The 26,152-nt window shown below is 45.8% G+C and overlaps 1 protein-coding gene across 1 annotated transcript; it reads left to right on the top strand.

Annotated features, from left to right (window-relative positions):
• Positions 1-7,195: 7,195 nt before the first annotated feature.
• On the top strand, positions 7,196-23,744 carry LOC306789743 (zinc finger E-box-binding homeobox 1-like; the record flags this gene model as incomplete). The annotated part of the gene is made up of 10 exons (XM_079285816.1): positions 7,196-7,205; positions 7,525-7,707; positions 15,501-15,653; positions 15,951-16,153; positions 16,706-16,814; positions 17,337-19,090; positions 19,552-19,732; positions 19,903-20,381; positions 20,484-20,757; positions 20,875-23,744. 10 exons carry the CDS (start codon positions 7,196-7,198, stop codon positions 21,195-21,197), a joined length of 3,669 nt encoding a protein of 1,222 aa, XP_079141942.1. The 3' UTR covers positions 21,198-23,744.
• Positions 23,745-26,152: the final 2,408 nt, after the last annotated feature.

Genomic DNA, 26,152 nt, shown 5'->3' with positions numbered 1-26,152 from the left:
TCTCGCTCTCTGCAAACAAACAGGATGGTTCACCAGCTGTGTTGTGTACGATGCGTGTTGTCGTACTGTTGATGTCTCCGGGTGTATTAGGCCATTGTGAGCAGCGTCGGCAATGAAAGAGCACAGTTGCATTGACTGTGTTTTTGCAGAATGTGATACATTGCATTGGTTTGTCACACTGGAATGTCTGGTTTTGGAAAATCCAGCAAACTTAAAATTGATATTCTATTAGTCTCTTGACTTTAGTCCAGTTAGAGAGAGAGAGAGAGAGAGAGAGAGAGAGAGAGAGAGAGAGAGAGAGAGAGAGACAGAGAGAGACAGAGAGAGAGACAGAGAGAGAGAGAGAGAGAGACAGAGACAGAGAGAGAGAGAGACAGAGAGAGAGACAGAGAGAGACAGAGAGAGAGAGAGAGAGAGACAGAGACAGAGAGAGACAGAGACAGAGAGAGACAGAGAGAGAGAGAGAGAGAGAGACAGAGAGAGAGAGAGAGAGAGAGACAGAGAGAGAGCACCTGGGCCAAGCAGGAAGCAGCTGGAGAGTCCTGATTACTCTGTGGACACACATAAACACACTAACACACACACACACATACACACAATTCCTGAAACACATCAGGCTACAGTGACTGACCAGGGTGTATTATAAAGATTCACTTTGCAGTTAATAATCACACACATTCACATTGAGGTTCTCTCTCTCTCTCTCTCTCTCTCTCTCTCTCTCTCTCTCTCTCTCTCTCTCTCTCTCTCTCTCTCTCTCTCTCTCTCTCTCTCTCTCTCTCTGTGTAACAAACACACACACACACACACACACACACACATATATGTATGAACATACACGTGGCAGATGCTCTGTCTCTTTGGGAGGAGGGGGGGGGGGGGGAGTCCCTGGCCTCTGGCTTACATTACTGGCTGCAGTACGAGGGGCTTTCCTGTGTGTGTGTGTGTGTGTGGAGATGGTGCATTTATAGCTCTGCAGTGTGTGTGTGTGTGTGTGTGTGTGTGCTTGTCTAGGGGTTGTTGGCTGTATTAAGGCGAGATGGGCATGGAAAGGCGGTGCGGTGAGCCAGAGAAGTACGTGACCACACCCCTCCTCTGCTGTGTGTGCGCATGACGCAGCCTCAGTCTTACCTCATGATGTTGACTTCTAACAGACACTCCAGGAGTAAGACTCAAAGTTAACGACCTCCAGTCCTGTTTTCATACTTATGTAGTCCTTATGTCGATTATAACAACACTAACACATCAGGTGTTTCTGGTAAGCTTCACATCCAATGGTCAGTCTGCTGTTACAGTAGTTTAATCAGAGAGTTCAAATGTAAAAATAGCCTCAAACTTGGTTATCCTCTTCAGAAAAGGAAGGAAAGGCAGGAAGTAACAACAAGCCCTTCCCAACAGGAAGCAATATGATTTATGGGAAATGTAGTCTTCATTCTAGAAACCTTTGTCGGGCTGCAACTTACTATTTTCAACATTGATTCATCGTCTTGTCCAAAAATGGTGAAACTTGCCGGTTAGAATTCCCCCTTTTTCCATCCACCATCAAACAGTCTGTTGTCATGTATGTCAAAGAAAGGTCATCTAAATATTGGCTGATTGAGTAATCTATTTATCTGTGTGTAGGAATTATGTTTTCCGGTTGTCCGTCTGTACTTCCTTGAGAGAACGTCTTCAAATTTTGTCCCAAACGTCCACTTGGACTGAAGGATGAACTGACTCGATGTTCGTGTCCAAAGATCACCGTGACCTCAATAATTCACATGCTAATCAGGACAACTTCACACAAATGTCCAAGAGGATGAAATCCTGAAGTGAGGACATTTTGGACAAACATGGTTGGCGTAGAGTACTCCTAGTTAAATATGTTTTAATTAAAAAGAGACCAGAGAAATGGGTTGATTGATGAGTTAGCTTTGTGTTCAGTTAATCCATGCTAATAAGCTGCACATGTTACCTTTTAGGTGGACAGAATTCCTCCCACAACTTAAAGCAGCTGTAACAACATGGAGGAGGAGGAAATGTGTGACTGTCCCTTTAAGTGGGCGGCTCTCCCTGCAGCTGCTCACCATGTTAAAGTCTGGTCACATCTAGTAGCAGACAGACAGCTTTAGTGATGTTCACTCTTGTGTTTGGTGTACCACAGACCCCCACCACCCACACACACACACACACACACACACACACACACACACACACACACACACACACACACAGTGGGCGAATTGTCTGTTAGGGGCTTGGCAGATGTCCCGTGCTGCACAGCTGCACTGGGTCAATACACACACACACACACACACACACACTTAACAAACTCGCTGTGGCCTCGTCATGCTGTGTGATGTTTTGTTCACTCGTCTTTGGACTTGTCAATAACGCGTCACACATGGAGGAGTTGACTCATTTTCATTCACGTACAGTGTAATGAGTGTTTGCTCAGCTGTGGCCCAAGTGCTCCGGTAATGATGGATGCTGATGAGACGTTCACCATATATCAGTAATCTTGTGTTCTGTTCAACTTAGGAAATTAATGCAAAGCCAGGTTGGTGTTTATAGCCTGGATCCAGAGATGCACCACTTCTTCTGGATGGATTGCCATCAAGTGTTGCACACACATCCCTGTTCCCCCCTCAGGGGGACTCGTAGTAACTCCGGTGATCCTTTTACTTTTTATCCAGCGCCATCATCGGGTCAAAAAACCACGTCCAGTACTTTGGTTTATGACTGAATACCTGCAAAACGCACGTCGTTTGACCTCAGCTGCACCTTTTTATCGGCAACTAGCAACGGTTAGCATGCTGAACTAAGATGCTAAACGTCTGCACGTTAGCATCATCATTGTGAGCACGTTAGCATGAAGATGCTACCGTTGCAGCTCAGAGCCCCGCTGTGTTGAGCAGCCTCACAGTGCTGCTAGCGTAGCTGTAGACTCTTGTTATTACGGCCAATATAGTGCAGATGAACTCTAGTAGCCCTTTTCTAGCTTGCCCCCCCCCCCCCTCTTCCTACTGCACAGCAGCCGCCCATTGACCCGGAGACCAGGCCATGAGGTCCAGTCAGGGTTGTGTTATGGTGTGTCATCCGCACGTGATTTCCCCCTCCGGGGTCACATGACCTGCCTGATGTGGGTCAGGTTTCTCTGCTGCTGCTGAAGAAGAAGTGTTTGTAGTCAGTGAGTGTTTTGTCCTTTTCCAATCATTGAAAGGTGAAAGCCAGACACAAGATGAACTGTGTACAGTGGCATTAAACGTGGTTGTGATTAAGGCCTATTTCTTCATTTAATCTTCTACCTTGTTGTTTATCACTCGTCCTGCGTGCTTGTTGAGTCTCTCTTTTTTTAACTTCTGTCAGACTGTCTGATTAAATGAAGGTCAGATCAAATGAAGGCCGACAGGATATTATGAATCCCGTCCTCTGACTCGTCGCTCTCTCTGTAACGCGTCTCTTCTTTTAATTGTGCTGTTGGCAGTTCACCGTGCCATTAAAGCGCAGTTTCAGTGTTTGAGGGTTGACATGACACTGTGTGGCATTGTATCACCATGTGGCCCTTTGTGTTTGTCTCGCTGTCAGTGTTGTCTGAACTTTAGTTTGAAGGAGGTGAGAAAGGAAGACAGGTTCTTCTACTTCCAACATTGTCCACAGAAACCTCTAGTTTGCCTCTATTGTGAGCTGCTATAGTGCTGTATACACAATGTTTATCTTTATGGATGCACAATTGCTGATTTTTCCATTCTTTTCCAACTCTTTTTGATCGTTTGCTGTTGCCGATATATATATATATACACATATTTCTTTCTCCGCCTATTTGCAGAGAACATAACGTCTCCTGACGCATGCTTACTACTGTTAGCGTGACAGACGCAGATATAAATACAATGCTTTTCAATCCATGTACACATTCACTGGGCAAAACAGTGAAACTAGTGAAACTGAGGTTACATGTAAAACATGCCGTGTTTATTTTTATGTGCCATGATTCCTACTTCAACAGACTTGAATGTGTTTGCTGGCGTCACGTGTGCATACACGTCATCTTATCTGCTTGTCATGTCGGAGGAAATGATTATTCCTGGCCGATATTTCCTCTTAAAGCCTTTATCTGCCGATACCGATTCCATTCCTCTTAATCTTATTTCTGCTGTGAATGATGTGAACGGCGGGGGCGAGTTCAGTGCATCGAATATTTAAAATAATTCATTCATTCAACGCACAGAAGGATTGAAAGCTTTATGACCTGACGTGGCAGAAACCCAACCAGCGATCAGAGGAGAAATCTGAGTAAATATTAGTTTGGAGTAAGAATGACGAGGCCTGTTATGAAGCAGATTCATAATCACAGAGATGGACGGCAGGAAGGGAGGGATGCTATTCGTCTAGACTTCCCTCTTCCTCTTTACAGATGGAGGATTAACAGTTCATATGACCCATTGTCATGATGATGTGTGTCTCTCTCTCTCTCTCTAAACACACACATGAGAAAGTTGTTGTCAGACTTGTGTCTGTGTCTTCCCTGCTCTGCTCCACAGTGCCCCCTGTCTGTGGTAAAGGTAACTGCTCTCAACAGAGCAGAGGAAGCACATGATGATGATCATTAACCTCAGTGGTTGTTTCTAGTCAGGGCTGCACCGTGTTTCTAATTCTAACCAGAGCCAACTGGCCGACTGTGCTCAAAACGAAAATCAGGCCGAGCACGATGATGCGTGCTCACCTGATCAGTCTGTAATCTGATCTCATGTTCCCTTCACCACCGTTTGTGCTTCATTTGAAGGTTTTGCTTTCTCTCTTTCTACTAAACAGCAGGAGCGATGCACATACCTGACACCAGGCAGACGGAACTAACATACGACATCGAGACTGCTGGTGATGAGACACGTGAGGCTGCTATTCCTACAGTTCTGCTCAGTGGACTTCAAATACACATTACAACTCACTCATTTGCTCAATGCACGTTCTCAAGCAGCACTTTTACTCACATTCTATAAAACAACCAGTGAAATAAAATATCCCTGCATCAGCCTTAATGATTCATGTTTTAATGAGAATATGATCTGACTGAAGAGACTCGTGATATTAGTATTACAATCAAACGTTCAGAAGTCTGGAAGGGATTATTTAATCACAATATCTACAAGTAGAATACGAGCAACACCGCCGAGTCAAGTCCAGGAATTGATGCTCGACAGCATTTGGACCAAAATCTTCATATTCAACAAAGGAATGAGTACAGAATATAGATGTGAAGCCTCTCAGACATCCTGTGTATCTGGAGCTCAGCTGCGTGCTCCCTGCAGCCACCATTGTTAAGAATTACTCACCAGCTTGCAACAGGCAGCCTCTGGTGTGCAGAACAGACACAGGCCGTGTCTGTGGAAGTATAGACCTGGCTATTATTGGGATTGCCACAAGCCTGGTTAATAACCCGTGGTGCTTTTTTGTCTGAATGAAGAGAGACACTGTTGATTTTTAGGAAGTGGCTGCCTGTAGTAGGCGTGTGTAGTGAACTTATAAACTGCTCAAATCATCTGCATCTGGCCAGACCACAGATGTTCACCGTTACCCTTCAGGGTTGTGGTCACACTGCACTCGGGTAGTCGTGTTTTAATGCTTGAAATCACGGAAATAAGACCATGAGACGTACACGTATATATATTTCTGTACTGAGCTGGTATTAAGCCAAGACCTTTAACATGCGGACATGTCCAAGGATTTGAACCAGCAACCAGCAGAAGTTGTGTACTTGTCGTGTATTTCACCATCATCTGGCTTCTATGAAGTCACAAACCAGAGCTCATGCACACAAACACGCTGTGCTCCTCAGTCTGTTTCGCCACCAGCCTCTTAGATCGATTCAGACGTGATCGATCTCACCCGCCCCCAACACACACACACACACACACACACACACACACACACACACACACACACACACAGCTCCACTCGTCTGTCTGGAGCAGTGACAGCATCGTCTGCGGAATGCACCGCATCACTCCTGGAGGAGTGTGTGTCTGTGTGTGTGTGTGTGTGTGTGTGTGTGTGTGTGTGTGTGCTCTCAGGGTGTGTCTTAAATGGAGGTGGGAGTCATCTGGTCCCTGCATTAAAGGGTGTGTGAGCGGTTAACGGCGCTACCTGAAAGAGCTTCTCATTTCATGCAGAGGTGCAGAACCAGAGCGCACACACACAGAGCTTGTTTTGTGGTGTGTGTGTGTGTGTGTGTGTGTGTGTGTGCACCTGTCACCTGTGAACAAACAACCCAAGCTTTCCTCCTCATTAGGCGTCCTCAGCACCTCCGCCAAGACGTACAGCTACCCTGCGGAGAGCACACACACACACACACACACACACACACACACACACACACACTCACAGACACATCTACTGATCTGTCAAGACACAGTCAAACGTGCACACGTGCTGACAGCGAAATAAGCAATTAAATACCTCCTGCATAGTGCTCATCATCACATAGTTCCCTGTATATTCACAGCACATGCAGCTTTTGTGCTAAACACACACACACACACACACACACACACACACACACACACACTGGGCTAAAGTCATTCACACCAGTCCAGTTGGTCCATTCTTCACCCTGAGCTCCCATTAACAAGCTGTACCCCACAGACAGACTCGCTGACTGCAGCACAGTGTCAATAGATTTGCTTTCTCAGGCTGATATACGAGTGATTATTCTCCCCCATGGCTGCTGTTTGTCGTTTTGTGTGTTTTTTTGTCTTCTCCGTGAAGAGAGGGAGATTGTGTGTACCTGGAGCCAGAGATAGATTGATGTGATGATGATGAAGATTATGCTTTGCAGAGGATCTGGAGACACGAGATCTGGTTTGGAGTTAAATGGGTTTTTGAGATGCCAGGGTCACTGCAAATGCAATTAAATGTAAATATATTACGCTTCAGAAACATCTTTCTTTCTTACACACTGTGTTGTTTTCGTCTCGGCAGCGGCACCAAAAGTGAAACGAGGGATGAACTAAAAACTGCGGCTTGTTTTGTGATTTCATAGGAGTGCAGCTTCCTTTCTTTCCTGCCTTCAGTTTTCTATTGTTCATGAAAAGACACAACATCTGACGTCTGTGTCGCATTGAACAGGTACGACACATTGACCCGCGGTCCCTTGGCCACGGTCGGCTAATTCAGGCTTTTCGTGCTGCACTTCATGGATCCAACTCTCTCGGGTAGAATGGTGACAGGTGCAGCGGTCTTGTCTCGTGGAAATTACCACAAAGATCACGGCGTCCTTATGGGAGCCATTGACGCGCTTTTAAACACACAATCTAGCAACACGTCTTGTTTCTGCACCGTTGTGCCTTATTGTGTACGTTTGTAGGCTTCAGGAAGTAGAGCGCTTAATTGTCTGTATTCTGCATCCCAGATGTAAATGAGACGCTGATTACCGCGGCAGGGTGTCGGCTCCTCTGCACTGGTGACTCACAGCGAGCTCTATAAGAAGGTGCGGCCGCGATATAAATGTTTGAACGTCTTCCCATCTCTGTGTCTCCCCCTCCGCAGTGACAGACTTCAACAATGGCTTGGAGGCCAGTTCGGACTCTGACGACGAGGACAAGCTACACATCGTGGAGGAGGACAGCCTGCAGGAGCCGGAGGTGGCCAACGCCGATGGGACCAAGACGCAGGACAGCCATGACGCCGCCACCGCCACAGTATTACCCCACAACGGCTGCTTGAACGGAGGTGAGACCTCCATCGTAGACATGCTCTGTCAGTATCAGTATGGACGTGTTCCTTCCAGCCGAATATCTTTTCTGTGAGAGTAAATGCCGGTCAGACATTCCGTGGCTTGAGGCTGGACTTTGAAGATTGATCTTCGTCGTGTCTGTTGATCCGTGGGAAGGTTTTGCCGGGAGATGTAGTCCGGGGAGCGTTACTCATGTTGCACAGATTCTCCCAGACTGTCTGCAGAGTTAAATCAACAAAGCTGGACTCTTTCCTGGACAGAGATAGCACGCTAATGTGCACTAAAAAAGTCCGACGGCTCGCACGTGCAATTCCTCTCCATCACCGCTGTAAATCAAGCTCTAAAAGGATTAATAACGGAGCGCGTCGGCTCAGTGTTTGACAGTACTGTCATCTTTATATGGTCACGCGTGGGCTCTTCTGTTTCAGTGGATACATGAGAACAGGCGGTGAAGATTATCCACGCCAACTGTTGTCAAGTGGAACCAAACTTGCATATTCTTGCCCGACATGCAGAGGTTCTTCTGTATAATCTCCAGCTCTCACATCCAGAACAAACCCCGTACATTTCCTACCAGGCCGACACCTTCCAGAACTACAGCAGGGTTTTCAGGCGGCTTAGCTGCTGAGCAGCCACAACTTTGGACCATTATTATTGCGTTAGATAAAGCTCAGAGACACAACTTTCTCTAGTTGAATACTTGTATTATTTACACATTAAATGCTTCTGTGTGTGTGTGTGTGTGTGTGTGTGTGTGTGTGTGTGTGTGTGGTCTGAGCTCTGTAGAATAGGTTTTGGCAATAAAGGTATGAATAAGAAACTACAGAAACAACTCTTGATGCAACTCTTACATCCGTGACAGAATAGTGACGTCAACATCACAAGCGGAGCACATGTTCCGTGATGTGGGTCAACTGCCTGTGTGAGAGAGGTCTGTATTGTTTGGTATGACGGCAGGATACACAATGCAAACACAAGAGATGCTCGGATGAGATTACCGAGCGATGACTGATGAGGATCTGAGTGAAGCTGTAATCCAGTCAGAGAAGTGAAGCTTATAGAATACATAGAAAAGAACAAAGTTTTTCAGTGATTGATACAGTACTTTTGTTCGGCATTTGGACAGAACACTGTGGTTATGTCTTGTTATCAACTGGTATTGCCAGCTGACTAATGGCTAACCCGACCGGAGCACCAACTTGTTGAACTGGAACCCAGTAAACTCCGGCTCTCAACTCCTGAGCTCAATGGAACGCGGCATAAACGTGCAGATAGAACATTCGGACACACGGTTTGATCAGATCCATCTCGCGGATTTGAACCTGCAACATCGCCGTTTTCACGCAGCGTATCTGGCTGTATTATTTATTGTCCGTGTTCATCTGCGCTCTCGCGCTCTCTCTCTCTCTCTCTCTCTCTCTCTCTCTCTCTCTCTCTCTCTCTGATCAGATTAGTTCAGTCCTCCTTAGGGAACGCCTGCTCGCTCACACAGCCAGATGTTCTGCTCTCCTCTCTGAGTTTCTGTACAACCCTGCATCCTAATGACACACACACACACACACACACACACATGCATGACGCATCCCCCACCCCCCCATCCCTCTCTGATAAAACACAGTAACGAGCTCGATCATCATTCCTTGTCATCTGTGGTGTCGCTGTTCAAAATTAATGACTCAGGTTTTTCCCCAAAACGATGCGAAGTCTGAAGAAATATTACATCACCCAAATGTGACTTATTGAATTATTAGGTATCATAAAAAGAAGAGGGCTTATTACGATGTCTTGCCACATATTCAGTGATGTCCGCTCTATATTTATTAGAAGTTTAATGCATCCTATTGCAACATCTTTTGATTGCAACTAACAATGAATAATCTGCTGATTTTTGTATTAATTGATTATTTATTTGCTCTACAAAATGTCAGACACTTGTGAAAAATAGGAAAGCAGTAATCTGACGTTTTAAGTGGAGATACGGGTCCCTGGTCTCTGGGTGTCGTCTGATACCGAGTACCGATCCAATTCCATTTCCACCAACAGATCCCCCGACATGCTTCACGCTGCACCTTTAAGATAACAAATCAAAGTTTACGGTCACATAATACGAAGGAAAGCAGCAGGACTTCACAATGAAGGATCTGGAAGAGAAGATGTACGAGATGTACGACTGAGATATCAGTGAGATATCACTTTAATGAGTTTCCTCATTAGCACTGCTGGGTCTGTCTGTGGGGAGTTGAGTCAGCTAAACGGCTTCTTGTTGGTCTATTTTCTCTGCATGCCCACTTGTAGATTAACACAGAACAGGTTTCATCATGCAGGATGCACCACGTCTGCTGCTTAAACTCAGCTCATTAATCACTTTCCTGCTGTCCTTCCTCTTATAGTTCCAGAAGTTTCACAGACAGAAGGCAGAAAGACTCTTTTGGAAGGTTTTAAGTCTTTTTCACTCCTGAAACTCTTGAATTTAAACCTCCAGATAACCAAAACTAAGCCAGTTTGCAGGATCAGCTCTTAGCCACACAAGCACGCCGTCGCACCTTTAGAATCCGACCCGAACAACAAACCGACCGCGAGATTTAATAAGCAGAGGCAGAACCGAGTCTGCCTTCAGCAGCAGAGGTTGATTGGCTTCTCAATGCCCGTTTCATCCTGCGTTCCCCGCACACGGCTCAGCCTACGCAAGCATCTGCCTTCATCTCAACAGCAGCCGGTTACAGCCGAGCAGGAAACACTAAAACCATGGAGACGGCGAGAAATGTGACACGGAGAGATATTGCTCTGGAGGCTTGTTTCATTGTTTCTGAATGAAGCCTTACATGGAGCGAGCAGTGCTCATGAGCGCTGCTCGCTCTCCTCCTCTTTGTGTCTCTCTCTCCTCCGTGTACTTGTTGTTTCTCTGCAGTCACTGGTCTCTCTTCATCTCTTCATATTCCTCCAGCTCGTCTTCTTTGCCTTTCTTTCCCTACTTTCCTCTCCTCCTCCCGCTCAGATATGGTGTGAAAGCCTCTCCTCGGTGTTGGCAGTGATGGGTGGTGCTCCGGCTTATTATTAGCCCTTAATTATCCACAGAGGGTTTTGCTGAGCTTGTTGTTGTTCAGTAAACCTTGACGTTAGCATCGCTTATTTGACTTTGCTTTTTTTTTGTGTGTGGAAAAGCGAACTTTTCTAACTTTGTACCAAGATGAAACTCTGGTGATATGAGTGAGTGTGGCAGATGTTTCTTCAAATATGGGAAAATGATACAGAAGAGTCATGAAAGCAAATGACTAAGATGTTGTTTTTTTCACATATCTTGTTTTTATGGACCTCTGCTCTAATTCGCGATCATATTCATCCGTCAGTTCCTCGGACCGGTTGTTGATCTCTTTTCTTTCCATTCAGTCCTGCAGGAAACGTATCTTTGGTTTCTGCCTCCCTCGGATTCCAGCAATTTAAAAAATGAGATCTGAAGCCCGGCTTGATTTTAAAATGTCCGTCCCACTTTCTCAAAGTCCACGGAATGTCTTGTTTTGTCACATATTCAGTTTAATATGACATCAAGCAGAGAAAAGCAGGAAATCTCCACATTTGCATTTTCTGCCATTTTTGCATGAAAAAATGACTTTAACTGTCAATCAACGAATCGATTCGTCGACTAAACGTTGCAGCTTCTTTTGGGGATGCTGTAGGAACATTTTTCTGTCTGTTGCCAGTGTTGCTTGCAGCAACATGGTGCTGAGTCGTGTGGCCTGAGTAGAGTGTGCAGTTGGCTGTTTGTTAACCCTTTTGAACCCTTGACCCTCACTGGCAGGTGATGCAGGACAGTAAACTATATCCTTTATACAGACAGACAGGTTTCACACTGAGTTTATAAACGGGTTCTTTGGGGCGATACCTGTTGTTTTACAGCACCTGCAGCAGAAACCGTCCTGCTCTCACTGCTTTAGAGAAACATGAACAAAGCAGGAAGGAGAACCGTCTTCACACTGTGCCAGAGCTCCGGCGGCGCTGGAGGGGAGTCATGGAAAAGTCATGAAACGTTGCAGCGCTGTTGAGCCACGTCGGGAACCCTTCAAAGGCGCCGCGTGATTTTTTTTTGTTTTTTTGGGGGATTGTCTGACTTTCGCTCCTTTCTTTCCCTTCCCCGTCTTGAGGGGGAGAGGAGAAAGCAGGGAGAGAGCAGCTGGCGTTGAATTGGTCCTCTGGTGAGAGATTAGTATCCGCTGCTCCCCCTGCAGTCTGCGCCGCACTGCAGCTCCAATCCATCCGGCCGTATAAATTCACCACGGACTCGCTGTGACAGCTTCTGGCAAGGTATACGAGTGCAGCGCTCTGTGTGTGCGCACTGGATGCTTGTGAATAACTCCCATTGAATGTGTGTGTGTGTGTGTGTGTGTGTGTGTGTGTGTGTGTGTGTGTGTGTGTGTTGCGGGGTCCTGGTCGTCATTGCTGCGTGGCTTTTTGTGAGGCATTAAGTGTAGTTGTAGAGTGCGGTGGGAAAATATGCAGCGAGGTGCATCAGCGACGGGGTAGGACGGGTGAGGGAGGGACAGGAGGGAGGTGAGGGGCAGAGACGGAGGAAGAAAAGGATTGAAAGAAAAGATGACGGTGCGGAGACAGGAGTTACAAGAGAAAATGGAGAGCGGTCCGAGGAGTGAGAGGAAGAGGTAGGACGAGAGAGTGATGGAGGGAAGTGAAGTGAGCCAGAGGGAGGAGGACAAAAAGAGTCGGGCAGAGGAAGAAGGGAGGGGAGCTCCAAGTGAGGATTCTGCTCACGTGTGAAAACAGCCGACGTCTCCACTATTGTCCTCCGGTTGTTTTTGTAAAGATCTCCGTCCACATTAAATTATAAAACAGATGTATTTATTTATTACTTTTCTCTCTTCCAACTTCTGAACCGTGAGGATTTCGCTGCTTTTCTCTGTGAGATTGTAAACGGAACATCTGAGAGTTTGACTGTCACGATCGCTGCTCTTTGTTGGACGATATTTTGTCATTTTAAGACCATTTAATGCCACTGACATCATGATGATATCATAGCATAATAAGAATGTCCACTTGGCTATTCTTCTTTTAAACGCGTAGGTCCTTGAAACCTGCTGTTTGTTCTGGCATCATGTTGATTAAAACGCTGACATTCTCATGTAGAAACACATGTCAACAAAATGTCCATTTATCGTACGATGAGAACAACAGCGATCCGTTTTACCATCACTGAGTCATCAGCAGACAGGTATCCAGGTTAATGACAACACTTGGAGTCTGTGGTCAGCTCTCTGGACATTTAAAAGAAGTGATTAAGGAAAACGTTGTCCTCTTCTTCGATGTCCAAACTTCTGGCTCAGTGTGAAGTCCAAGATGTGTTTTTAGATTTAGCAGCTGACACACTCAACGCTGAAGCTGCTGCTGTCAGTGCAGGCGCACGAGGAAGAGGAAGGGAGGAAGGGTAGAGCTGAGGATGAAGAGGAGAAGAGACAGCAGGTGACAGACTAGTAAGTTAAGGGGGAGAAAGGACGAGGTAGTGAGAGAAAGGAGCTTGATGAAAGTTAGATGAGTGCGCCTCCGAGGGGGGAAAGAGAGATTTGGAAATCTTTTGGATGAGATCATGGGAAGCTGAGATCTGTCCGTTTAAAATGAGGCTTTAGCGGGACTCAGCCACACACACACACACACACACACACAGCTGCACCTGTCCGTGACGAGGCGCCGCAGGAAGAGGCGTGGCCTTTGGCACCGGTCCCACCTGCGGTTAGAATGCCTCGTCCATCCCATCGCTGCTCGTTGTCATCGACGTTTTCACGCACAGAGAGTGAGGTCACGTCTCTGCTCCGTGTGCTGCACCACTGTTGTGTTAAAGAGGTTATTATGCAACGCAACAATGGACCTCAGTCAAGAGGCCAAGCAAGAGGGAGAGAAGGGAACGAAAGCAGCAGAGCGGACAAGGAAACACATGGAACGCATTAATAAAAAGTCTAAAATGGAATGAAAGATGCTATCCGGGTGCATTGTGGGAAATGTAGGATACCGTGTTTGTGGAGCTTGATCATAGTTTGTTTTTTAATATGTAGATATAATCCGTCGGTGTCAACATAAATCCTAACGCTGCTGTACATACAGTGTTATAATCATAAAGTCCATGTATATCAGTGCAAATAAAGACATACTGCCTATTTATATTGTTTACACTTGTATATAGATGTTTTATTTCTTATTTTATTGTTGGTCATTGGTGCTTTTATATACACACATTTATAGATTTGTATTTAACCCTATTTTTACTGCTTGAGTACCCTGTCTGTTCTTTATGTGTTCAGCTTTGTTGTTCTTGTCTGAAGGAAGTTCCTCGTTGGCCGCTTGAGCTCGATAACAGAGCGTGAACATCAACATGTCTCTGCTGCTGTGATTTGGGCCGTTGCTGTTGTTTTAAACTCGGCCTCTTGCGAGCACCAGAACTTGAAAGGAGCGCCGCACTAAACCCCTTTCGAACATTAACCCTTTATTCCCACTATTGTTTCATCTAAAACCTGAAAGTTGATCCATCAGTTGTTAAACGGTGATCCCGTAAGTGTTCACAGATGGACGTACGAAACGAGAGACGACTTGAGAAAGCTTTACAGTCTTAACTCACTTTGAGCTGCAGTCAGCGTTCTAAATACGGCCCACGATTCCTCAACTGACAGTTTCAGACGGGCTGTTTTTTTCGGGCTACTTTGATTTGCTGGCATCAGTGAATAAAATCCAGCCATTGTAAATCTTAATATCGTCAACTGGACTCATGGTGTTGTTCAAATCCTCTCTTTCTGCTCTCTAATCATCGCTGTAACACCACGACGAATACATTCCAGCCTTCATGTCAAACTTGTTTGCATCTTATTGCATTCAGACACTCAGCCTGTGTGCGATGACACTTTTACATGAGTTCTTCAGCTCATGTCTTTGTGTCTGTGCGTCTCGTATGGAGCTGAATTTGAGTGTTTGGTTGAATGGGGGGTAAGTGTTGGATGGAGGACAGACTGTCAGTGTGACACTCGGATCAAGTCCCGTCGTCTAATTATTCCTCATGAGGCTGATTGTAGTGACAGGGAAACTCATCCTGTCTCTTTAACACCATAATCAGCTGTACACAACGTATATATTATACATCTAAGATGCTTTTATCTCTGATACGCTATCTGGAAAGAAAACATTCATCAAACACTGTCTACACAGTGCAGCCATTACATTCACAGCCGTTTCTGTAGTTTTCTTCTCACCCGAGCCTGCTAAGCCTTCGTTTTTGTACAGAAGTGGGGTCGAGAAGAGTCATGACAGCTGACTCGTTGGCGTGGTTTTATTTATATTCCCTTCACCGCTCTCACGGCGTCCTTTCGACGGGGTTTGGCCTCTCCTGAAGGTGTGAAGAGTTCACAATGTTTGGCCAATGTAGAGCTTTAAAAAACCTCTTTTTCCTCTTGTTGACGACTCCTGTTCCTTCTAAACATCAGTAGCGGGGCAGGTGGTTGTCTTCTGATGATGGGGAGCCACCAGGATTATCAACGCATGGAGCTTCATAAAAGGTTTATTGTCCAAAGGTCCAAATCAAATTGTACTCCCCAGGCTTTGACTTTAGGAATATAAATGTGTTCAAGAGAGGAATATGCGCATCACAGGGAATCATAGTGGCCCTGTGGCCCTGTGGCGCCCTCTAGTGGGCCGGGTTGTGTAAATATATCGACAGTGTTACTCGGATGGATGCTCTTTGTCACTCTGCTCCCCTGTATATATTTAAAACCTTCTGTCTGTGTGTGTGTGTGTGTGTTTTTAGTGAAGGAGGAGTATGTGTCAGAAGAGGAAGAGGAGGCTGAGGAGGATACTCTAGTGGACGAGATTCTCCAGCAGGGAGACACAGCCGTCATCTATCCTGAAGCCCCGGATGATGAGCAGAGTCCGGCAGAGACGGGGGGCGCTGATGAAAACGGTAACATCTACACACCAACACTGCTCACTGGTTTCACTGTCTGCGCTGTGAACTGCATCCTGGTTTTATTCATGCTGGAATCAAAAGCTGTTTTTGTTGTCCGAGTGCCCATACGCCATGATTCAAGCTTCCCTTCACAGAGAGGGACAGCTGGCCAATCGCAGCTTGAACTGGGCGTGACTGTCAGTTGGTGTGGGTGTGGGTGGGAGCGGGTCTCAGAAGCTATTTGACTTTGTGAGTGATGGCAGAAGTTAAGCATCACCCTCCATGTTCCTCTCCTCGTCGTCTCCATCACAGGCACCCCAGACTCCTTCTCCCAGTTGCACACTTGCCCCTACTGCTCCCGGGGCTACAAGCGCAACGCCTCGCTGAAGGAGCACATCAAGTATCGCCACGAGACCAGCGAGGACAACTACAGCTGCACGCACTGCAACTACACCTTCACCTACCGCTCGCAGCTGGAGAGGCACATGAGCCACCACAGGGGCACCAGGGAGCAGGTAAACATCGGGCTGTTGTAAGACGTGTCGAGCACGAGATCATTCCTGATGAAAGCAGAGTCCATGACCTGGGTCTCAAATATATTGAACACATTGTATGGTTTCCAGGCTGGAAAGGTCTCAGTGTATTCAGTTTATTTGTCTTTGGAAGTCTTATATTAAGGCTTAATAATTCACAGTCATTTTCTGTTTTTACTGAAATTGGCTGGTTTGATATTGACTTTTTTTGGTTTTGTAAGTGCTGGTCACCTGACAGATTCCTCGACGTTGGGGTCTCCTTTCATGCACTGTCATTAATTATTCATTCAAAATCAATGTGCAACTTTACAATCTGCAAATCCAGTCATAAACTTAAACCTCTGCTCAGATAATCAATGTTCCTCTGAAACGTGAAGAAAATATAGATTTCTCCTGTGTTTTCAAGAAGGTCAAAGCTTTCTGTGTTACATGAATGCTCAGCGGCTCACGAACAACAACAAAAGGAAGACTTCTGACTTATCTATTCTATGGACACATCTCATCACCGTCCTCTTTTCTTTTTGTCTGTCTCAGCGTCACAATTCCCAGTCGACAGGTGGAACCCGCAAGTTCAAGTGCACCGAATGTTCCAAGGCCTTCAAGTACAAGCACCACCTGAAGGAGCACCTGCGCATTCACAGCGGTGAGCTGTTGCCATTCTCACTCATACGCTCCCGACGCGGTCTGACCTGCTTCAGGCTGAGGCTTGTAGCAGTTATTTATTGTCTGTATTATCACTGTGTTTGCAGTTGATTGATGGTTATAATCAAATCTACAGTCATCACAAGTTGATTACAGCTTTTATTTGATTTATATCAGCTAAGTCATCTCTTTATTGGATGCTCTGTTACAACAGGCTTTCCTTTTATTCACCGAGTTAAAAAAAATCATGTGCATGAACCCAACGATTACCATACAAACAAAAGACAAAATGTTGGAAATTCTGTCTAAAATTAGGCAAATTGTGTTTTAAAAACAGAAAACTATCTAATCACGGATTAGGTTAATAAGATTGTAAATCTGACCAGATATTTCATACCAATAGAGGAACCATATCCAGTCCCTACCATAAAACAAATAATTCAAATAGAAATAATCTGAATTGAAGATGTGATGGAGCTTCTCTTTGAACAGTTGTTGTAATTTCTTTGTGTGCTCCTCTTAGGTGAGAAACCGTACGAATGCTCAAACTGCAAGAAGCGATTCTCCCACTCAGGCTCCTACAGCTCCCACATCAGCAGTAAGAAGTGTGTGGGTGCAGCACCTCCCAATGGCGTCCCCCGAACGTCGATCAAATCCCCCGCACCCACCGCCCAGACCACCCCGGCCGTAATTGCTCCGGCCCGCATGATACTTAAGGAGAAGACTGACAGCAAACCCCTGCAGGAGCAGCTCCCCGTCACCCAGATCAAATCTGAACCTGTGGAATACGAGTGCAAACCTGTGATCGCGGCACCGGCAACTTCAGCCGGTACCAACGGCGGGACGGCACAGCCGGCTGTGGTTCCGGCTACAACCCTCCCTCAGGGTTTGGCTATGGTCATCCCAACAGTCGGCCTCATGTCGCCCATCAGCATCAATCTGAGCGACTTGCAGAATGTGCTGAAGGTGGCTATGGATGGAAATGTGCTCAGGCAGGTGCTGGGTACAGCTAACGGCGTGGTGACGCAGGGGAAGCAGGGATTTGTGGTCCAGCAGCCACAGCACCAGATCATCAGCCTGCCGGCCTTTGTGGATTACGACGGCACCACAAAGATCATCATCAACTACAGCATCAGCTCTGCAGCCGCCACCACTACCCAGACCGCTGCGATTGTTGCTAAAACCAGTCCTGCTCCCCTTCCCACTGTCACCACTGCTGCAGCCCCCACCCCCGCCAAGACAGACAGACCCTCAACCCCAGAGGTGACCGACCTCTCCATCGTAAAGACAGAGCCAGAATCAGTGGCCGTCACAGACATGGAGACAGAAGCAGTCGCGCGCACAGCTCGGATGCCAAAAGTCAACAGCAGCAGCACATGTTTACTATGCGATGACTGTCCCGACAACCTGGAGGCGTTACACCTCCTCCAGCACCGCAAAGCAGCCAATGGGGAGGCCGTTGACTCCGCCGCGTTGGACCCCTCGTTCGCCGCTCTGCTGAGCGAGGCGGGGGTGACGCTGGAGGAGCCGCCTGTGGACGACCTCCTCTCACTCCTCAGGACCTACTTCGCCTCCAATGCCAACCCCAGCGAGGAGGAGCTGACAAAGATCTCAGAGTCTGTCAGTATCCACGTGGATGTGGTCAGAAAGTGGTTTGCGAAGATGAACTCTGGGAAAAATGTGGGAAAATACCGCAAAATAGCCATGGCCGTTTCAAAAAACACTGAAACCACAAATTCCAGCTCAGAGGACGCCTCGAATCAGAATGGGGTGGCAGAGGAAGACAGTTCCCAAGAAACCTCCAACAAAGACTCAGAATCTGGCAGAGCTTCCCCGTCAGACTCTTCACCACTCAGCCGCGATATCGGGGACCTCATCATCGTGAAGAGCGAGCCCGAAGACCCAGACTTGGTGGACTCTCAGGCCGAGCCGCTCGACCTCTCCCTCCCTAAACATATCACAGCAGCATTGGAAACCGCCACGCCTCCCGCCAAGCAGCAGGAACATCCGCTGAACCTGACCTGCCTGAGGAAGGAGCAGCTGGAGGGCCGAACCCTCTACGTCACCACGCCTCAGACCGGAAGACCTGTTAGCATCCTCACTGCCGCACAGCTGCCCACGTTAGTGGCCATCGCTGGTCAGGGCACAATGAGCTGTCTCAAGGCCATCAACACCACGACCAAACGCACCATCCTCATCCCCCAGCTCACGTACACCTACGCCACCACGGCCGGCAGCGTCACTGGAGCAAAGACTGTCGTACTGAACGGCCATAAGGTTGGTAGTAGGGTTGGGCCAGTGTAAACATTTCTCAACCCGGTTTAATTTGAATCTAAACACTGGACCGGACTCGGTTACCACATTTTACCACTAGGAGGAGCAGTTTTTCCCTAAATTGAGAATAGCTAGTCCACCTTAAAGTGAGCCTTCTGGGCTTAACCCTCTCCACTTTCAGTCAGCAGGTGGCGAGCACAACACAAGATCTGAGCTTATTATCTCATCTTATATCTCTTCTACTACTCTGACCACAGAGCAGCTCCACTGCAGCACCTGAAGAATCATTTTCAAAGACAGTTCAATCAAATGGAGACATCAACATTCATCGTACTAACTTCTTAGACACTTCATTTCAAACAGGGAATCACTGAGCTCATCTTCCTCACATGACTGCCTTCAGCCGACACATTGAATTCAATAATGCGACCACGATGATCAATGTCTTTTCCTTCCATGTACAGCAGGAGAAGAGGCTGGACAGCAGCTCTGACGGCGTCTCACCAGCGGACGAGCAGAATGACTCGGATTCGGCCGCACTGATGAAGAAGCGACGGCTGGAAAACGGCGTCTACCCGTGTGACCTTTGCTCCAAAGTCTTCCAGAAGGGCAGCTCCCTGCTCAGGCACAAATATGAACACACAGGTAGGCCTCACGATCAAGAGATACTTCTTCTGCTATACTTATACTCAATTCAGTATATGTCACGATTTTGAGAGCAGGTAGCAGGATTTGAACCAAACGCAGTTGAGTTTGTTATTTTCGGGCAAAGGCAGCACGAGTCCCTGTCCGACTCTTTGTTCTCTCGTCTGCAGGAAAACGACCGCACGAGTGCAACATCTGCAAGAAGGCCTTCAAACACAAACACCACCTGATCGAACACTCGAGGCTGCACTCCGGTGAGAAACCCTACCAGTGCGACAAGTGCGGGAAGCGTTTCTCTCACTCCGGCTCATACTCCCAGCACATGAACCACCGCTACTCCTACTGCAAGAAGGACGGGCCGAACTCCGGCTCCGGTTCGGGGCCGCGCAGTGTTCAGTCGGAGCTCGGCAGCCCCGGTGCCGGACTGCAGTCGGACAGTCGGACCACGACCCCGCCCTCCCAACTGGACTCAGACGAGAGGGAGAGCGAGGAAGAGGAGGACGAGGACGACGAGGCCATGTGTATGGACGACATCCGGGTGGTGCAGGTGGACGACGGTGATTGCGAGATCTACGAGGGGAACTTTGAGGAAGACGACGAGGATGAGGGGGAGGAGATCGTGGAGGAAGACGCGACAGGAGAGGAAGAGGCAGAGGGGGAGGAGATGGTGGAGGAGGAGGAGGACGCGACAGGAGAGGAAGAGGCAGAGGGGGAGGAGATGGTGGAGGAGGAGGAGGACGCGACAGGAGAGGAAGAGGCAGAGGGGGAGGAGATGGTGGAGGAAGACGCGACAGGAGAGGAAGAGGCAGAGGGGGAGGAGATGGTGGAGGAAGACGCGACAGGAGAGGAAGAGGCAGAGGTAGAGGAGATCGTGGAGGAAGACGCGACAGGAGAGGAAGAGGCAGAGGTAGAGGAGATCGTGGAGGAAGACGCGACAGGAGAGGAAGAGGCAGAGGTAGAGGAGATCGTGGAGGAAGACGCGACAGGAGAGGAAGAGGGAGAGGGGGAGAAGGAAGACGCGACAGGCGAGGAAGAGGGAGAGGGGGAGAAGGAAGACGCGACAGGAGAGGAAGAGGCAGAGGGAGAGAAGGAAGACGCGACAGGAGAGGAAGAGGCAGAGGGGGAGGAGGAAGACGCGACAGGAGAGGAAGAGGGAGCGGGGGAGAAGGAAGACGCGACAGGAGAGGAAGAGGCAGAGGGAGAGAAGGAAGACGCGACAGGAGAGGAAGAGGCAGAGGGAGAGAAGGTGGGCGAGGAGGTTGTTTGTGACGTGTTGGAGGTCTTGGTCGGGGAAGATCACATGGAAGACGAAAAGATGGAAGAAACGACTGAAGAAAAGGAGGAAGCGACAGGTGCGGATACGGAGGAAATGCCAGACTGTGAAGCAAATACGGACAAAAGCGTCAGGGAGGAGTCGGACGGCGCCGAACCCACAGAGGAAGTGGTGACAACAAACGCCAAATAAAAGATGGAAAATGTCTTCGGGAGAGCTCGAATGCCTCGGTTAACGAAGACGAGTCGATTGAGACAAAACCGCAGAAAGTCAAGAAAGTCTCGGCGGTTGCCTGATCTTAACGGTCCACTACTGTGTACAAAAACCCAGGTGTGCCTGAACTTGAAAAAAAAGAAAAACAAAACAGACTTTTTTTTTTCTTTTTTCTCGTGGAAATGAAATATCAGTGTTAAAACTTGTTGATAGAAGTACAGATTTTAAAGCAGAACTCACCCGTCAAACTCGTTACTGAGACATCCCAGGTCGTTTTATTGTTTGTTTTCATTTGGTCAGTGTTACTAACCTTGTTTATTGTTTGAAAAACATTTTAACCTGTAAAGATGAGAAGAATTTCTATACCTTTTTATTGCCAATGAAGTTTCCTAAATCAGTATTTTATTGAGTTCTACGAACAAAAACCTCTGCACTACAGTATTCCTGGTTTACCTACGGATACATGCCTCATGCATCGTATGCCCTTCAGTGTTATATACCTACACTAGCTAGCGAGATGTTGTTTGCGTTAGTGTTAGTCTTTGCTAGCTAGCATTACTTTTACTTTTCAGTTTGACTGTTAGCCTTAAGGAAAACTAAGTATTCTGGGGGGGGGGGGGGGGGAGTCCGGGATGAGAAGGTGGCTCCTGTGCGCCATAACCAAATTTGTCCTATCAGGGAAGGTGGAGTCACAACTTTAAAGCCAGCATCAGGCGCCAGTGTTTCGCAACCCGGCGCAGCCCGTGCGGGTGGAGTCTCCGGGGTGAATATTGAAAACCTCCACCTCGCCCCCCTCGCCTCCAGAAACAGGTTCCAGAAACACGGGCGCCGGTTCTTCCCGAGCTTTTCCTTCTTGTGGTCGACTTTAGTAGTGAGTCAGTGTTTCAGTGTTATCAGCTTGTACATGAAGTCATACTGTACGTGAAGGAACAGGGCTGTTCCCTGCTCCACCCCAACGCCTCCAGCCTTATGCAAGACCTGTGTGCTGTTAAAAGTGCCATTGAACAGTGTTATCGTTTCTTCTCCTCACATGTAGCCAGTGTTATGTCCCTCTGTTACTCACACAAGACCCACATTGACTGATGTTTGTCGACTTGCACAGAGCAGCTTATTTGCCACAATTGTTTTTTAAAGATGACAGGAACGAATTAATCAGTTATTCGAAAAATCTGCCGCTGATTTTTGCAGATCGACTAAATAATCAATTCATCAACGAATGCTTTTGCCTCTACACAATATATATTTAAAAATAATGAATATGTATATTTGATGTAGTTTTCAGCTATGGCCCAGTTGACAGTTACTCAAAAAAAGTAGTTGAGAAGTTTTTAAGCGTTGGAAGTGTGTGGAACCCATTGAGAAATACAGTCCAGACTGAGCTTTACATGCGGATATGAAATGCCTTGTCAACTTAACGTGATCAGTTTCCTGCAGATGTTAAAACATTGTTTTGTTTTTGAATGCGAGTTAATGTGTTTTGAAGTCATGAGTTTTAAAAATGTTTACATAAGTGCTTAAGAAAAACCCGAAAATGTTCTGTTGAAGCAGATTGAAATACTCGAAGCTTAAAAACATGCAGGGAATGTTGTCCAGCTCCAACTTGACTCTCTGGAAAAGAAAATGTACAAAAACCCCCCAAGATCAATTTCAAGTCAAATGTAGGCGGAAGGATTTGACATTTTGCCAAACCCGTGCACTTGTTTTCAGATGATTTGTGGCAAGCTGTCCCGCACTTCAGGTAACAAACGTGAGTGAACGTGGTCTCTGTCGAGGTGTTTTCAGTTGGTTCTACCGAACAGTGTTGATAATATTAGTCTGTTTTATTGTTTTATTGTTTTGATGTGTCCTCTGTATGTTTGTTTTTTTCCCAACAATGGCAGTATTAGAACCCTTTCACAGATTAAAAAACAAAATGTACCCGTTTAGTTTTTAGAAGACTTTTTTATATTTATGTGTCTTATTTTTATATTTTCTTTTATGGTTATTTATTACACATTGTAGTGTACATTACTGTAGTTTGAATTGATACAATAATATATTTTAGTATGAAAAATAATCTCAAGACAAACAACAACAAAAAAACCCAAAACGTGGTTCTGGGAGCTGACGTTTGTTTTAACAAAAAAAAAAAAAAAAGATAAAAACATGTGTTCTGGAAACATGACTTCTGTTTAAAGCTAAAAAAAGAAAAAAGTCAGGAATGAAGTGAGAAATAGAAACTGTTACATGTGCATCCGCGTCGTTATGAAGCTGCTGAATTCTAAAACTCTGATTTTAAAGAAGCATGAGTCGTCGCCCTTGTTAATGAAGGATCTTGTTATGAAGCCTCCCTTTTTATTTCGAAGCCAAATTTAGGATCGTCCCGCCGCCCGTTTTCTGTTCTGTGCCAACTCGTTCCATTGTACTGTCGAAGGCTGCATATCGTTTGTTCTGGCCTCACCCTTTGTACATCCACTGTCTTTTTGTATTGTTTTTATTTTAGCTCCATTTTTATGACTCCCCATCACAATAAAATATAAGACAGCATGTCTGAGGTACTTGTTTTACTTCTCAGTGTCCTAGTTGGTCCGTTAACTGGGTAAAAATATTAAAATAAAATCCAAACAGCTGCAGTGATTTATGTAAAGAAGGACTTGGTTCACATCTATTCAAGTCACTTAGACATGACTTGGTTTTGACTTAAGTACCATTTTGAGTATTTTTGCCTTTAGTCTTGAGATGACGGGGGGTGCACGTCATACTTCGGTTACACTTGAGAATTAAGAAGTCGACCGATTGTGCATTTTTAAAGGCTGATATGATAACGACAGGTTGGAGCAGGAAACAGACAAGAGCTGATTAATCGTACGATATCGGGAGTTAATCCCATGAACACACACATTTTCATCCAGTGGCCCTCAAACGATCACACATGGCCCCTAGGTGTCACTCACGATGACGGGTGTGCCTGCTCGCTCAACAGAGACAGCATGCTTGATCTCGACCCAAAATATGTGAGCGGAGAGTTGAAAGCAAAAACATGCAGCTCACTGGGAAGAATCTGGAGAAATACTAAATAATAAGAGAGAGACAGTTACTGTGGGCCTTGCATCACCACAGACCTTACAGTAGAATACCGTAGTGTTCTACATACAACAAGCCTATGAACAGCTTAGACATAATAACAATAAACTTTATTGTTTTACAATGAAACAGAACATAATTAAAATACACAGAGAACGAAATAAACTAAAAACAGAAAAGTAAAACAAACTCAAATGTCCCAAAACAAATAAAAACCACAGAGAAGCAATTTGATTTATAATAATCTAAATTGTTTTCAGTGCAGAAGAATGTGATGCTCAGTGGAATCAGGTTTGTTGTGCTGAGCAGAGCTCACACTGAATGTTGTAGTTTGGATCTATCACCAGGTGGCGCTAGAAGACCACCAAACAGCTTTACAGACCCAGAAGGAAACTCAGCCTGCGACTTTTACACACTTGTGGAATTTAGCTCATTGTTTCAGAAGCTACACCACCACCAATGTCTCACTTCTATGTCAAAATGAAACAATCCTTTCTCAAAATGTTGCATTTTCACAACTAAATGAGGCACACATTGAAATGAATCTTTCAAAGCATCAACGGCACACTTAATGGACTTCATAGAAAACATTTAGTACTTTCTATACCTTCTTTATTTTCTCTCACAGGCTTCTGGCAGAGATTGTTCCGGTGCAGTAAATCTACTCACATTTCAGTGAATACATGAATAGAGAGGCTTCAAAATAAATATAACGGCGTTTTGTTTTCCAATCGCAGGTTTTAACATGAAAAAACACAAAAGAGAGAAAGATCATTACAATAGAACTGTTGCCAATTCCAGGTATGTTTTGCTTGTTTGTTCTCCCAATGGTTGCAGGCGAGTTCTTTTTTACCGCGTGTTTAATGTGGGAACAGTCGTTCAGCAGTGCTTTGTAAGACGAGTGTTGCAGAATTGTGAAGCAGAAACTGTTTGTACTTTGTTTAAGGCACAGTTACAAGAGTTGAGGTTCTGCTGCTTTTGTGTAACCATTCAGCAATCAGCACTTCATAAATAACTGAGTAATGATCTTTGATTATTAATTTGTCCTCTCAGTATTGAGGATAACTTCTGTCCACATTTAAATCCATCAAATCTCATCATTTGTTTCTTTCTCTCTTGGGAAAATGACAGATGATCTGCTTGGCTGATTTTCAGTGTGCGAATGTTATTATGTGTAGTTAGAGTATGAATCAATGACATGATAGCGAGGGGGATGATGACGAGAAGACAAAGCAGTCAACGTTTACTCTGATCCACATGAAGAAGAAAGAGAATAAGAGGTGATTAGAAAGAGTGGGAGCAGCTTTCTAAATGTCTCTCCTGATGTCCAGGTAATGAAAATGTCCACTTAAAATGCACTTATAGCCAAAGCAAACTGCTGCACTGTTAAAGCAGAATTATGCAGTAGTACGAGTGGTTTCATTGTAAATGGACTTAATATAGTTCTAATGAATATTCATGATGCACCTGGTGACGGCTTTTTCTTTTTTTGCGCTGCGGGCCAACTGCTGCATGTGCAATATGAAGGGAAGTAAAGGGGGCTCAAGGAGGAAGCTTGTTCCTGGTGAGCGGCCTCTTAATTGTGTATATAGCTCATATATATATATATATATATATATATATATATATATATATATATATATATATATATATATATATTAAATAGAGGTTGTGTGAGGAGAATTGTTACACAACCTCTATTTAATAAATATATATATATATATATATATATATATATATGCCTCTTCAGACCATTTGTGACATTTGTATACTTTCCTATTATACTTATCACCTGTTTTTCCTTCAATCACTTCTGTCTATTTGAGTTTACATATAAAACGTATGTCAAGGGGAAAATAAAGAGGCTGATG

Source organism: Melanostigma gelatinosum (assembly GCF_949748355.1).
Source record: "Melanostigma gelatinosum genome assembly, chromosome: 15".
Lineage (NCBI taxonomy): Eukaryota > Metazoa > Chordata > Actinopteri > Perciformes > Zoarcidae > Melanostigma > Melanostigma gelatinosum.
The sequence above is the reverse complement of the archived record's forward strand: the minus strand, read 5'-3'. Positions and strand labels throughout refer to the sequence as shown.